This window comes from Balaenoptera physalus (genome assembly GCF_965194825.1).
Source record: "Balaenoptera physalus genome assembly, chromosome: 1".
Classification (NCBI taxonomy): Eukaryota; Metazoa; Chordata; class Mammalia; order Artiodactyla; family Balaenopteridae; genus Balaenoptera; species Balaenoptera physalus.
In genome coordinates this window covers 178,137,377-178,152,438 of record NC_138882.1, presented here as the reverse complement: position 1 = coordinate 178,152,438, position 15,062 = coordinate 178,137,377, and the positions used below count along the sequence as shown (strand labels likewise).

Below are 15,062 nucleotides of genomic sequence, written 5' to 3'. Positions count from 1 at the left end.
CTCTGGGTTCTGTAATACTCCTCTCCTCTGCCCATCATTACCTATTGGTGCTCCCAGGATTCCATCCTTGATGTTGTTCTCACACTCAATCAGGTCCACCCCATTCACTTGAATGGTTTTCACTGCTCATTTCCATACTCACTATTCCCATTTCTTTATCCACAAGCCCATTTGGGGTCCTGAGCTCTGGACTCATATTTTCAACTACCTGCTGGGCATATGAACATGTGTTTGGATGTAACAGGTGCTTCAAACTCCTCAACAAGTCTCTAAAGACGGTTTTTATCTCCCACCATTTGCCCCCTTCCTCCCTGACCTCCACCTACCCCAGTCTGGTTCCTCCAGTATGCCAACCGCTGCCTAGCACCTTACGTTTGCTCTTTGGTAAATTAAGTACTTAGAACACTTTCCTCCAGATATCCTGACAGCTCCTTCAGAACTCTGCTCTAATGTCACCCCTTTAGAGAGTCTTGACCATCCTGTCTAAAATAGCAGTCCCCCTTCACTCCCCTTCCCTTACTCTATTTTTCTTTATTGTACTTGTTACCACCTGATGTTATGTATACCTTTGTTGATTGTCCACCTCCCCCACAGAATACAAGTTCAACAAGGGCAGAGTCTTTGCCTCATTCATTTCTATGCCAGGTACATTGTTGGTGCTCAACAAATTTTTGTTAAATGACTTAACTAACTTCTATCCTTTATACCCACCCCAGATTCCTCCTCTTTGTGTGTTTTGGTTCCATCCATAGCATACTCATCCATCCAACAAATTACTCACCTCAGGAATCTGGATATCATAGGTTCTGACTCCTTATAAGTCACTGGTAAAAACAGTTGATAGTATGCCTGGAGGCTAGGACTAGGAGTTGAGCAAGAGTACAAATAAGGGACTTCCCTGGTGGTACAGTGTTTAAGACTCCACGCTTCCAATGCAGGGGTGCAGGTTTGATCCCTGGTCTGGAAACTAACATTCCACATGCACCATGGCCAAAAAAAAATACAGATGAAAGCTTGCCCCCTTCTTTTCCTGTTCTGGCTTCGTCCTATTCCAGGAGGGCCCTCAGGTCCACGTGTGGCTGCAGGTCCAATCTCTGTCCATCCTCCCAAACCAAGGGCTATGGGTACACACATGGAGATTGGTTTGCCCTCGAGAACAAACTTGGGGAAGAGGCTTGAAGTGGACTGTCTGGGCAAAGGATTCCAAGGTCCTAGATAGTTGAGGTTTGTGATCTAGAAGGGGAGGGAGGAGTATGAGCTCTAGATGGGCACATCCCCTTGGCCTAGTGGGTAAAGGTGCAACTTTAAAGTGCAGGGCTCAGGGAGATGGCCCTGTTGCTCTGGTATAATGGCAGTACTACCTGGGCTAAAATCCGAACTCCAATAGAGTGGACATAACCAATGAGGGTGAAGTCTAGAAAGCATTCTTCTTCCCTCCCTTGCCTAAAAACCAAAGATTGAAGTCTTGTAACTCAAGAACTATCAATATGGAGATTTAGAAAAGGAAATCTTGGGTAAAAATCCTATTAGAAAACAGGACTTCATCAAAATTTAAAACTTTGGTTCTTTGGGGTTTTTTTTTAAATATAAATGTATTTATTTATTTATCTTTGGCTGTGTTGGGTCTTTGTTGCTGCACATGGGCTTCCTCTAGTTGTGGGGAGCGGGGGTTACTCTTCGTTGTGGTGCGCAGGCTTCTCATCGCGGTGGCTTCTCTTGTTGCAGAGCATAGGCTCTAGGTGCACGGGCTTCAGTAGTTGTGGCTCACGGGCTCTAGAGCGCAGGCTCCGTAGTTGTCGTGCACGGGCTTAGTTGCTCCACAGCATGTGGGATCTTCCTGGACCAGGGCTCGAACCCATGTCCCCTGCATTGGCAGGCGTATTCTTAACCACTGTGCCACCGGGGAAGTCCCAAAACTTTGGTTTTGGTCTTTGAAAGGCACTGTTAAGGGAATGGAAAGCCAAAGACTAGGAAAAATATTTGCAAATCATATCTGATAAAGGACTTGTAAGCAAAATAAAGAACCCTCAAACAAAAGATCCAAAACTTTCATTAGATTCTCAAAGGAATCTGAATCCTCCTGAAAATATTAACAACTATTGGCTTATGTGCTCAGCTTGGAGAATTCAGAGGTTGACCAACAGCCAAAACTGCAGCTGGGAGCTTAGAATCCTGTCCAAGCTTCCTGTATTGAGAGCTTGCCTTGTAACATGTCACCAAAGTTGCCATGATGTCTAATCCTAGATAACCCTCCAAAGATGACAATGATTCAAGTACTGGAGCATGAGGGGCCGGTGACTTTATCCCAGCTTTACCTTGGGAGGGGGTGTCTTAGTTGGGCCACATTGCCTTTAGGTGCCTTTTTCCTCTTGCATTAGGCCTCACCAGATATGCAATGAGAGAATATCTACCGTTTCTACAGAATTTCTTTTACGAATAGCTTGTGCAGTGACAAATCAGAAATGAAGTCACCAGTCCTGATGAAGGGAATGAAGTTTATACATATTCTCCTCTCATTTATCCAAGAAATATTTGTTGCCTGCCTACTCTAAGTCAAATATTTTGCTAGGGGCTGAAGATACAATGATGAGCAAGACACAGTGATTTCTTCAAGGATATCAAAGTCTAATGGAGGAGATGAAGAAGTGAACAGGCAATTACAAAATGAATAAAGTGCTTTCAGTGGGATAATCCCAGGCAACACTGAACAGGAACACCTGATCCAGTCTCATGGGATCGGGAAAGGTTCCCTAGAACAAGTTAGGTATGAGACCTGAAGGATGAGGAGGAGTTGACCAGAAGAGTGGAGAGAAAGAGGTGCAGCTTGAAGAGCGTTTCAAGTACAGGGAAAGTGCAGAGAACTGAAGCTGACGAGGGCAGCAGAGGCCAGATCTTGATGACCTACATCACACTGTATGCTGCTGGCAATGGAAAGCATGAGAAAGTTTTGCACAGAAGAGTGGCCTGAAGGGATTTGCCCTTCAGAAAGATCATTCTAGCTGCAGCAAGGGAGAATAGATGGAAGGGGGTTGAAAATAGATGAGACTCATTAAGAGGTTGTTTCAGTAAGCAGAATGTGGCTTGCTGATGGTCTGAATAACTGCAGCTAATATTTTGAGCCCCATTATTTAATTTAATCTTTGCAACTCTGTGAGATGGATATCATTACCCCCATTTTACAGATGGGCAATCCAAGGAACAGAGAAGCTAAGTAACTTGCCCAAGGTCACATGATAAGTGGTGGCAGTACAGAGAGCAGGTAGACAGATTTGAGAACTATTTAGGAGGTGGTATGTCATAAGACTAATTATTCAACTAATTTTCATTATTGATTTTGGGAAGGTGGCTAAAGGAGAAGCTTTCAAGTATGATATGCAAGTTTCTAGCTTGGATGACTAGGCCATGACTGAGTTAGGAAATACATGAGAAGCAGGTGAGGGGGGATGGTGATAGAACAAAGTGGTAAATTCAGTTTGGGGTCTGCCTGGGTAATTTCCAAGTGGAGACATCTACAGGGCAGCCGCAGGGGCTGGTGTGAAATTCAAAGTGAGATTTTGATGTTATCAGCCTCAGTCTCTGCCACAGGGAAAAAAAGCACCTTTGAAGAAGCTGAAAATGATACAAACTTGGAATATGAAGCATTTAGGAAAACAGATAATACAATGGGATTCACCATGAAACTGTTTTAGGTCATTACAGGGTAATTTTCTTCTGTTCATTTTACTCAATTGTTTGTCACTAACAACTTTTTATTTTCTCCAGTCCTTTTCTCTCCACTAATTTTCTCCCCTTTGCCTATTCACGTATCACAGTGTTCTCTGTCCTTAAACGAAAACCTTTTCCATTGCTTTATTTCCAGGACTTATTCCTTACTTCTTTGCATACAGACTTCTCTCTCATCTTCACAAAAAGTCTGAAGTAATTTCAACCGGCTGCTTCTGATTCCTTATCTTCCATCTATTCTTTTTTTTTTTTTTTACATCTTTATTGGAGTATAACTGCTTTACAATTTTTTTTTTTAAGATTTTTTTTTCTGATGTGGACCATTTTTAAAAATCTTTATTGAATTTGTTACAATATTGCTCCTGTTTTATGTTTTGGTGTTTTGGCCGCGAGGCATGTGGGATCTTAGTTCCCCGACCAGGGCTCGGGCCCACACCCCCTGCATTGGAAGGCAAAGTCTTAACCACCGGACCACCAGGGAAGTCCCACACTAACAACTTTTCATCTTGAAGTCTCCTATAGATAAGCAGGTCCCAGTCGGCTACTCCATTACAGAGTTAGGTATCTAACCAATGCTTCAAAGAGGTGCATTTCTCCCAGGGCATAGGAACTCCTTTTTCAGCAGGAACACTAACCTTTGAAACACTAGGGAACCATTTAACAAATTATCATTTCAGTAGACTCAGTGGGGTCCTAATGGGCTGGAAGCACAGCCATAACAAAGGGCTAGCCTCCTAGAGAAAATTCAAAGAAGGAAATCTGCCTCTACTATAATAATGGCGAAACATTAACATGTTAAATGCCCTGAAGGAAAGGTTCCAGGTGAATTTCTCCAGCATTTTCCTTAAACTTTCCTACTCAGTAATAAAAAATGCTGAACATGTAGAAAGGAGAAAAGGAGTTTTAAAAAATGTTTACAGGAACTCCCTGGAGGTCCAGTGGTTAGGACTCCACGCTTTCACTGCCAAGGGCACGGGTTCGATCCCTGGTCGGGGAACTAAGATCCCGCAAGCCATGAGGTGCAGCCAAAAAAAAAAAAAAAAAGGTTTGATAAAATCTTTCTTTTTCCAGTCTTGGTCATAGGGCTAATTAAAACTTTTCTTTCGTATTTGTATTTTTCCCCAATTTAAAGCACTTCCACTTCCTACCTCTGCCTAGACTGGCCTTCCATTTAAAAAAATGTTTCGTAAGATAAAATTACGTGTAAGTAATTTGAAAATAATGGCCACACCCTAGTAGAACATAATCACTGCCTTAGGCAGACTGCACAATCATGTCATGAATATAGAGCCTTTGCTTCTAAGACGTATCTCTGTTCTAGGATCCTAATACTAATTTAATAGAAATTGTTTTAGTATCCTTAACAGATACTCAAAAATATCTCCTTAAAGTAATATGGCTTCCTCTCATTTTTCCGTTAGGATTTTTTTTTTTTTTTGCTTCTGTTTCCCTTCGCCAAAGCTAATGAGTTACCCATATCAAATATTTCCATGTTGCTTTGCCACCAGCCTAATCTTCATAGGGAACTGTCCAGGTTTTTGCACTTGCCAAAATATGGTAATATCCAGAGGGCTCACCAATATGTGAAGACACAGTATTCCCAAATTCCCACAAGAACATCTGTACAAATGCATCAATATAAAAACAATTGTGCCCAATTTTAATAAACCTGATGAAAAGCCGTTTTATGAATTGGTGCTGGATTACTAAAATAATTCTCAGCTTTTTGATTTTAAAAATTATACTTTTAATTACAGGATATTGTTAGAATAATACAGATATAGATAGACACAAGAAAACTGTGACCAATACCATAAGGAAAACTGCTGTACATACTTACGTGTTCACTCACTCTCCACAACCATAGGAAACAGGCACAATGTGTTCAGGGTGTGTGCAGAAGCAGCCAGAGACTTGGGAGCAGAAGGCATGCAGAAAGCTTTAGCAAAGAGAGACTGAGGCATAACTTTACACAGAGTTCAACACAGCAAGTGGGCAACAATTGGCAGGAAGAGAGGAGACAGAGCTGGTCTGGCCCTTGCCCTTTTAACTTCCCAACTGAAGTGTACATGTCTGGAGAGATGGCTGGGGCACTCAGAAGCCAAAAGCAGCAGAAGGAACAGCTTGGGGGTGGGGCAGGGGAGTAGGGAAGGAAAAGGGGGTGAAATAGTTAGGTCATGGAGATGCTGTCTTCTTCTACAGCCACTCCGAAGCTGATGCCCCTAGTGGCTCACAGAAACAACAGGAGAACTTTGATATTCATTAAAACCACCAGCAACACTGATACGGGAAAAAGACATTTGAGTTTAGTCATCAAGAACATGTAAGTCATTCAACAATTAAAATATGAATACCCAAAGTCAGCTAGATATTGTATAGAACAAAAAACATGCTCCCTGCCCGAGTTTGTATTTAAATAAGAGTGACAACATAAAGACACCTACTTGGTGGAGTGTTTTTTCATTGTTACTTCTGAGGTTGTGTCATTTGCAAGGGATGCAGACCCACATGGTTGTGGGTCATAATAAATCACTATAGTACACTACCCAAGGGAGACCACTGGCTCCTTTAACGCCAAGTCCCAACGAGCTATGGCAAAAGTTTTTCAAATGTTACAACACTCACAATACAGTAGAAAAAACATGGGGCAGGCTCAAAAAATATATATTCCTCACTCTAGTCCCATCTCCTGGGCATCAGTTCCCTCCCACTCCCACCCCCAAATGCTTGGATAAGCATCAACATTTGGGATATTTCTTAATTCCTATTTGGGCTGAGATAAGGAGAACTGACACTACTGGGCTTAAATTGGGTCAACTCTTATATTAACCACTTAAATCTGTAGGCTGGGAGAATGGAAATACATTCCTATCTAGTTTTATTAATTCCCTGTGACTAGGCCAAAGAGAAGATAATTCAGTCTGAGAACAGGACAATCAACCTATTTGTCTGGTAATAATCTCCAACTGACTGATACATATAAACAAGTGCTTGGTTCTGTACAAAGACAGATCTTACAGGAGAGTACACATTAGAGCACTAGTGTTTCAATTTTTTTTCATAAAGAATGAAAGGACATTTCTCACATTGGAGTTATGTCTGTAGTTCTGTCACATGATCAATATCACCCAAGAACATGCTAATTCAGTGTGAATTCAGTTTCTGCTATTGGAAAAACAACAGGAATACACGTTTTACATGTACATACACATGCCCTTATGCAAGCTAAGATAAACACTGGGATGTGGCCCTTATCAAATCCTAGAGTTAGCAGTATAGGGAGAATTGATCTTAAAGGGTAGAGGGGAAAGAACAGAGAAATGACCTGTGTTCCTTGGGAAGGGACTCCGTTTCCTTCCCTGAAGTGGTCAATTCCACTTGTTCCTTACACTCCACCATCACTTATGGTCCTATCTTTCCTTGAAGATATTTTCCCTACAATATTCCCTACAGTGATCCCCAAAGAAAATTAATAAATTCTGATTAATGGCAATAACAGTGGGCATCTCTTGCTAAAGTCACCACTGTTGATGAGTCCTTGGTCCCCAAACCTGTGTCTCATTTTTCCTTTCAATCTGTATCTTCAGTTAGCTTTCACAATCATGAAAGCTTTAAAAAAGTTAATTATAAACAATGAGGCAAAAAGTTATGATCATTGCCTTCATCATGCAGAATCCTGCTCTTAGGAAGACAGAAAGATACAAATGCATGAGCAACTCAAGGAGAAAGCCCTTTGAAGGGAAGATGTGTGTGCCCAGCTACTATGGTGAGTGAATAGGTGTGGCAATTCAGGCAAAGTCTCTGGTTGTCTTTTACCAAAGCAGCTGTGACAACCCTATCACAGGTCAATATTTCCCCTAGCATAGTTCTTTGGGCCAAGGACGGGAGAAATAACTTTTAAAGATTTACTCCATTTCCAGGCCTGAGCATTTACCACCATTTAGCACCTGGTCTTCAGATTTCCAGTTACTTGTGGGGCTGATTTTGATGAAATAATTCATTAATACTGGGTGAATAAAAATCACTATTTTGGAGGAAGGAATACCATTCCCAAAGCCATGGATCAGAATTTCAAGTGGCTTGTCTTCTTCGATGTTTTAAACTGTGGCCCACAACAAGGAAATTCAGTATAGTAAAAGCAGCTCAGTCTTGAGAGAGCTCTTTGATATCAAATAAAATTGTACCTTCAAATGACTCATTTCTCAGTCATAATTTCAGGACTTAGTCAGTGTGAACTCTCTTATGTTTAATGAGAGCTGAGCTCCGGCTGAAACTCTTCTCACATTCGGTACATTCATAAGGCTTCTCTCCCGTATGAACTCTTTGATGTGTGATGAGGTTGGAGCTCTGGGTGAAACCTTTTCCACACTGCACACACTCATAGGGTTTCTCTCCTGTGTGGGTTCTCTGGTGTTTAATTAGGTCTGACCTTTCACCAAAGCTTCGCCAACATTCGTTGCACTCATAGGGCTTCTCTCCAGTGTGAATTTTCTGGTGTGTGATAAGATGAGAGCTCCGGCTGAAGCTTTTCCCACAGGCGTTACATTCATATGGCTTTTCCCCAGTATGGGTTCTCTGGTGCTGAACCAAGTGTGAGATGCGGCTGAAATTCTCCCCACATTCATTACAGTGGTATGGCTTTTCCCCTGTGTGGGCTCTGCGATGGCGCACAAGGTCGGAGTTCTGACTGAAATTCTTCCCACACTCATCACACTTGTAGGGCCTTTCCCCCGTGTGGACACGATAGTGTTTGATCAGATCAGATCTCTCACTGAAGCCTCGCCCACATTCATTACATTCGTAAGGCTTCTCACCTGTGTGGGTCCTCTGGTGCTGAGCTAGGTGAGAGCTCCGGCTGAAGCTTTTCCCACACTCCTCACACTCATAGGGTTTTTCCCCACTGTGGGTCCTTTGGTGCTGGATTAGGTGAGAGAGCCGGCAGAAACTTTTTCCACACTCGTTACATTTGTGGGGCTTTTCTCCAGTGTGGATTGTCTGATGCTGAATGAGGTGAGAGCTTCTTCCAAAACTTTTCCCACACTCATTACAGTCATAGGGCCTCTCTCCAGTGTGTGTTCTTTGATGCTGAATAAGGTGGGAACTCCGACTGAAGCCCTTTCCACATTCATAACACTTATAGGGTCTGTCACCGGTGTGGGTTTTCTGATGTCGATTAAGGTCTGAGATCTGACTAAAGGCCTTTCCACAATGAGAACATATATGATATCGGATGCTTGTATGGACTTCTTTGTGGACAAGCAGATCGGTGACTTGTTGGAGAGGATAGCTTACCCACTCTTCTGCTGTTAGATCTCCCCATTGTCTTTCTGATCTATCCCTGTTTTCAAAGGCCTCTTCGCTTTCAGGACTGTCCTCAGTATTCCCAACAGGTCTTTCAGATGCAGTCCCAAATTCCACATCTTCACTAATCTCTTGCTTTGGATTCACCTCGTTTTCACTCCTGATTTCAAAATCTGTAATAAAAGGTGAAGAATAATACTGGTAAACACACACAAAAATTATCTACTGTGTGCTGGGCACTGTGCTAAGTTCTTTTTTTTTTTTTTAAAGGACTTTTATATATATATATTATTATATTTATTTTTGGCTGTGTTGGGTCTTTCTTTCTGTGTGAGGGCTTTCTCTAGTTGCGGCAAGCGGGGGCCACTCTTCATCGCGGTGCGCGGGCCTCTCACTATCGTGGCCTCTCTTGTTGCGGAGCACAGGCTCCAGACGCGCAGGCTCAGCAGTTGTGGCTCACGGGCCTAGCTGCTCCGTGGCATGTGGGATCTTCCCAGACCAGGGCTCGAACCCGTGTCCCCTGCATTAGCAGGCAGATTCTCAACCACTGCACCACCAGGGAAGCCCGTGCTAAGTTCTTTATGTGAATTACCTCAGCCACCCTGAGAGCCAGGCATTATGATGATTTCTACTTTATGAATGAGAGATTCAAGGCCCACAGAAGTGACTCGCAAAAGGTCATACAGTAGTAAATGGTGAAGCTAAGATTCAAATCCAGTTCTGTCTGATAAAAGTTCATGCTCTGTATCACTACAGTTAATGGTTCCTTATGAATATTGTATGTGTTCCTGGTGTTTCAAAAGAAGAAAACCATAAACAGAAAACATAAAAGACTCTAAATTAGAATTTCTAAAAGCCAAGAGCCTAGATATTTTATATGTGAATGAATGTGCGTGTATGTGTATGTTCTTAACTTGTCAAGCCTTCTTCATTACCGTTATATAATATTTACTAAGAACCTACTGGGTTAGCATGGAGAAAAACAAATTTTTATCAATCTGTATCAAGTCTCAGTTGACAGGAAAAATGACTGCCAAACGTTACTTGCTACTTTTCAGTGGCTTTTTTTTTTTTTTTTGGCCGCGCTATGTGGCTTGCGGGGAGCTCCACCAGGGATCAAACCCAGGCCCAGTGCAGTGAAATTAAGGAGTCCTAACCACGGGACCGCCAAGGAATTCCCTCAGTGGCCTTTTAATGAAAATAGAGGTGGGAAAGTTGGAGAAGGCAAAAAAGATGCCTGGCTCAGAATATTCTTGGCATTGACTAGGTAAAGACTTTAAATTAAAATCAAAATATACAGTCACTGTCTACAAGAAACCTTCTACCAGACACTGCTTTTTCCAAGTTGTGTTTCTTGGTACACTCTTCAGAAAGAGATTACTAGGTATGCTGGGAGAAAAGGGTCCAGGGATAAATCAGTTTGGTAAGTGGTGCGTACAACATCATCTTCTTAGAAATTCAAAATGCCTGATATCACATTAAAGGTTCTGAAGAGTCTTGAGGTAAAGAAGTCTTGTAAACATTATCTAACCCACTCCCAAACTTATATGGGCAAGAAACATTTTTGTGTGTGTGTGTGTTTCCATGCTTCCATCCTTCCAAAATGTGCTCCTTGGGCTGGACCACTGACATATAAATTCACATTTCTTTAAGATTCTCATTTCTTGCTTTTGTTGGATTGAGTGGAATATTTGGGTTACTGACTACAATAGATCTGGGTAGATAACTTCACTTCTGGTTGCATTTTGAAAGGAAGGATCCAAGAAAGTTGGGACATCAGAGAGAGCCCAATTTAAAAAGGAAACCCTTCACAGTTTGCCTTTTGTTTGTTAAAAGCTATAGGAATAAAGATTTCATAAAAAGGAATAATCTTAATGAATGGCAGATGACCTAGTCAACCATACATGATTGCTAACTTCTGTCAAGTCCTAACAGGAGACAAAGTGAGTCAAAAGACTTTCAGCTCAAGAATACACTGTTTATTCTAGTTACACCCAGACCAAAGGATATCTAAGAGAAAAGACAGGTTTGCAGACCACCAAAAAAATTAGCTTCCCTCTCTAATAGAATCTGTGATCTCATTTAGTTCAGGATTCTTCTGCAACAACATCATCTGACACACTCAAAATCTGTGATCAACTCTGAAACGTCTCTAGACAAGTACCTGCTCTGGATAAATAAAGGACCTGAGGCAAAGCTACAGCTCTGAAGCCAAAGCAAACACAAAAAGGTGGCTTTTGCCTTCCCATGAACCTGGGTCAGAACCCCTTTATCTTCTAGTAAAAGCACCATTTACAGGGGCATTTATATCCTGGCAAGCACCATTATGTCAGACCTGTTTGGTCAGTGATCTGTACAGACAGGCTGGAGAATGGCAAATGACTCAGGGCGCAAGAAATCTGAGTGTTTCTAAGATGTGCAGGAACGATCTTTCATTTTAGACCATATGACCTTGATATTCCCGCATTCAAAGATCTGCCTGAGGACTCAACTCAAGCCAAAATCCAATTAAGTGCTTTAAGAATCAACTAACTAGGTTGTGTTGAAAGAGCTAAGGCATTTTTGACAGTCTCAAAAACGTGGGGTGGAGAAAGACAGAGAATCCTTACCTAATGAGACAACATTACCATAATTCTCCTGCATAACATCCCTGTAAAGGTCCCTTTGTGTAGGGTCCAGAGGTCTCCATTCTTCCCGGGTGAGATACATGGCCATATCTTCAAATGTCACAGGTGCCTGAAATCACACATTGCTTCCTCAATACTTGGTATCTAGGAGGTTAGTACCAGTTTTTCTTCTCGAAATTAGAGACATGGCTAGAATTGTTGAGGAGGCAAAAGGTATTAGGTCTGATATGCAGAGTCCAAGCGAGAAATAAACAAGCAACAAAGAGATGTGGTAAAGGAGAGAGCAATTTATGAGCTGATTGCTTTGGTCCCATGGCCACATATCCCTGCCCTACTCCGAACCTTACCCTCTAGTAGTAGTTTTCTCAAAATACAACTAGCACCTACATCATTCCATACCTTTACCCACAATGTTCCTATTTTCTTGGAATATCTTTCTCGGGGTAGTGAAATCCTACTGTTCCTTAAGGCCCTGTTCCAGCACCGACTGTTCTTCAATGCGCCCCATCTCGCTGCTCTGCTCCACTCCTCCCTCCCTCCCTCCCACACCTCAGAGAGAATTAATACTCCCACTTCTTGGTTCCCACAGCATGTTGCTCCTACAGAAAACAGTGCTCTTATCATGTAGTTTCATGGTTAACCGGATGCATCTGTCTTCCTACTGATTGTGAGCAGGCAGGGAGGGCATGCCTCATGCATCTTTTGTCTCCCCAGTATTTAAAGGCAAACAGCAGGTGCTCAATAAATGCTTGTTTGTGTCTATACTGTCCTGATACTGGGTCTCTGGAGGCAGAATACCGAAGCAAGCGAATTACTAATCTCAGGGAATTTCCCACAGAGATTCGCGGAGCAAAGAAACGCAGGGACGAGGTGGGTAAGCACAGGCAGGGTCCGAGAAGCCACCCCCGGCTTACCTGGGACCCAGCCATGAGCAGGGTGGCTGCCATCTCGGGCTCAAGGATTCGCCTCCCAGGAGAGAGAGAGAGCAGGAAAAGCAGCTAGCAGACAGCGCTAAAGGAGGCGAAAAGCAGGGCGTGAGGCACAGAAACAGGCCCTGCCCACTCCCCGGGGCTGGAGTTCTGGCCGCCAGGCGACTGGGGAGGGCCCTGAATCCGGGCCGGGTCACTCTCCTCCCTGACCCTCGAGCGCGACCCGCCCTCCGTGTCTCCGCCACCAAGGGGTGGAGGCTCCCGGAATTACTAAGACAGCCCCCTGGCTCGGTCCCTCCCGGGCCGGGGGTCAAGCCGAGGCTGTCTCAGGGAGGAGGCTCTCAGCCCAGCCCACAGAACGCCTCTGCTCTTCCATGTCGAGGCTGGGCCCTTTCCGGCAGCTGCCTCAGCCAATCAGCGAGCGAAGCGAATACGAGGCCCGCCTCTTGTAGCACGGCCGAGCACCTTTATCACGCCTGCGCCCGCCCCCGTGGCCTGTCGGGAGTTGGAGTTCCATTCGGGCGTACAAAGGCCAGTCAGAGGCCAAAAGCCACGGAGGGAAAAGAACAAAAGGGTGAAGAAAAAAGCGCGTCCTCCTAGCCAGGGCGGAGTATCTTCCGCTCTCCTCTCTTGGAGACCACAGCCGGATTAAGCCAGGGAGGTTGCCTTGCTTCTCCTCACGTCCCTAGAAGCTTATCTTGAGTCGGACCTTAACTGCGACGTCGAGCCTAATTTAGGCGCTGGCCTGTGTTGAGTTCAGCTGGGATTAGCACTCATTTGACATCCTGGGCCTGAGAGGAAAGCAGCAGCCGCCCACTCCCCAGGGGAGACTCAGCGGCCGCGCTGGAACTTTGAGCTCCACCCACGCACTACATCACCCAGCAGCGACTGCGGCATTCTCACACTGCTACGCAGACTACAACTCCTAGGGGGCAACGCGCCGCCCGTCCGCCAGCAAGTGTGGTCCGCGGCTGGGCCAGGCTTGTGTCCCGGCTCCATCGCTGTTAACCCTGTAGGGGCGTCCTTCTAAAGAGGGCGCTCCTTGAGGGGCAGGCTGAGTTGCGCCTAGCGGAGGGGACGCAAAAGCCGGAGGGAAATCAGAAGCGAGGGTGGAGTATAGGGGCGCGTAAGGTGGAGCGAGCCAGACCCCAGGGTTGGGAAGGACCGTCTTTATCATCCCTGAGGGCTTGCCTGCTAAAAGGGTTCCTGGCGGCCTCCCGCATCGATGGGATCGTGGGCCTCTATAACGGCCCACGCCCGGTGGACCCTTAGGTTGTTAGCAGTCCCTGACCGGCTGAAGGTGGGAAGCCGAAAACCCGAACTGGGAACGAACAGACCTACCTCCTGGCCCGCAAAAGATCCGCTAGGTCGCCGGCTCCAAGATCCAAGAGGCCTCAAACAGATTTCAAATCCGCAGGCAGGGTTCTCTGAGACTACAGACGTTCGGAAAGATTCTGGGGGTCACTGGCAGATCCTGTCTATCTCAGATCTGCAGGTAGATCTCGAATCCGTAGACGTGCAGGCAAAGCCCAGAGATCGTAGGCGGATCCCAAAGACTCACAGATTCTCGAGACCTCAGACTCTCAGACAGCTCAGAGAAACCACAGGCTCATAGGCAGATTCCTGAGACCACAGCAGCTAGCCAAGAAACACCACCAGCAGCTAAGCTACATTCAACTGGAGTTCTTCCGAACAGAAGGACTTGCAGCCTTCCCTTTCCCCAGCCAGGATGAGAAAATTAGACAATGGAAGCCGAGCACTAGGGAAAGCAGGCATTCTGCGTGGGGAAGAGCTCTGAGCTCGCTGTAGCCTTGGAGAGGGAAGTGATGGAAAAAGAATATAGCAGCTTATTAGGGACTCCCACCCTCTTCAAGTTATAAATATCCCCAGAACCTTGGCTACGTGCCCAGAAGCCTGTTGTCTCTAACCGTACAGGAGACTTCTCTGCCTGGGCTGGGAAAGGGGCTTTTCTTTTGTTTTGCAGATATGTCCACCCACTAAGTGACTTGAAATTTTTTCTTCAAACGTGACTCTAGGCTATGCTTTTATTAGTGAGTGTCCTGTTCCCAGTGCCCAGTTATTTATGGTTAAATTACTCAAGTGTCTAAAAAGAACTAAGACCCTACCCAGCCATGAGGCAGACTCTCCCACTCCCGCTCCTCTTCTCACTCCCAACTGTGAGGCAAGGAATTTTTTTAGATACCACAGAATTGTACCATCCTACCCCATCTAAAATTAATATGGGAACCACAAAAAATAGAATCGCAGAGGGTCCCCAAGAGGCAGTGTCCTGAGTGGGAAGTGTGTGGGCACCAAGGTCAGACAGACCTGGGTTGGAATCCAGGCTGTGTATCCCTTGGAAAGACATTTAATCTCTCCAGGCCTATTTCCCTTTCTGTGAAATTGGGTAATCGTACCTAAGGTGGTGGTGAGCAGTAAGTGAGATGACTTAAAGCATTCGACACAGAGTGAGCACTCAGAT

General features: G+C 44.6%; 1 protein-coding gene across 3 annotated transcripts; it reads right to left on the bottom strand.

Annotated features, from left to right (window-relative positions):
- Window positions 1–3,942: 3,942 nt before the first annotated feature.
- Window positions 3,943–14,382, bottom strand: ZNF436 (zinc finger protein 436). 3 transcript variants are annotated; one of them, XM_082451475.1, is made up of 4 exons: window positions 13,922–14,382; window positions 12,566–12,662; window positions 11,634–11,760; window positions 3,943–9,197 (listed from the first exon to the last, which is right to left on the bottom strand). In XM_082451475.1, the coding sequence occupies exons 2-4, from the start codon at window positions 12,596–12,598 to the stop codon at window positions 7,945–7,947; spliced, it is 1,413 nt and encodes a 470-aa protein (XP_082307601.1). In that variant the 5' UTR covers window positions 12,599–12,662; window positions 13,922–14,382; the 3' UTR covers window positions 3,943–7,944. The 3 variants fall into 3 exon arrangements, with proteins under 3 accessions (XP_082307601.1, XP_082307602.1, XP_082307600.1); XM_082451476.1 differs by lacking the exon at window positions 13,922–14,382 and adding an exon at window positions 13,290–13,896; XM_082451474.1 differs by lacking the exon at window positions 13,922–14,382 and having other exon boundaries at window positions 12,566–13,896.
- Window positions 14,383–15,062: the final 680 nt, after the last annotated feature.

What these genes read in the sequence shown, in the direction of transcription:
- ZNF436 (XM_082451475.1), bottom strand. Translation starts at nt 12,598, where the DNA reads ATGGCAGCCACCCTGCTCATGGCTGGGTCCCAG. An exon ending in TGCTCATGGCTGGGTCCCAG is followed by an intron (nt 11,761 to 12,565) that starts GTAAGCCGGGGG and finishes GTGTGATTTCAG; the next exon opens with GCACCTGTGACATTTGAAGA. An exon ending in TGGTAATGTTGTCTCATTAG is followed by an intron (nt 9,198 to 11,633) that starts GTAAGGATTCTC and finishes CTTTTATTACAG; the next exon opens with ATTTTGAAATCAGGAGTGAA.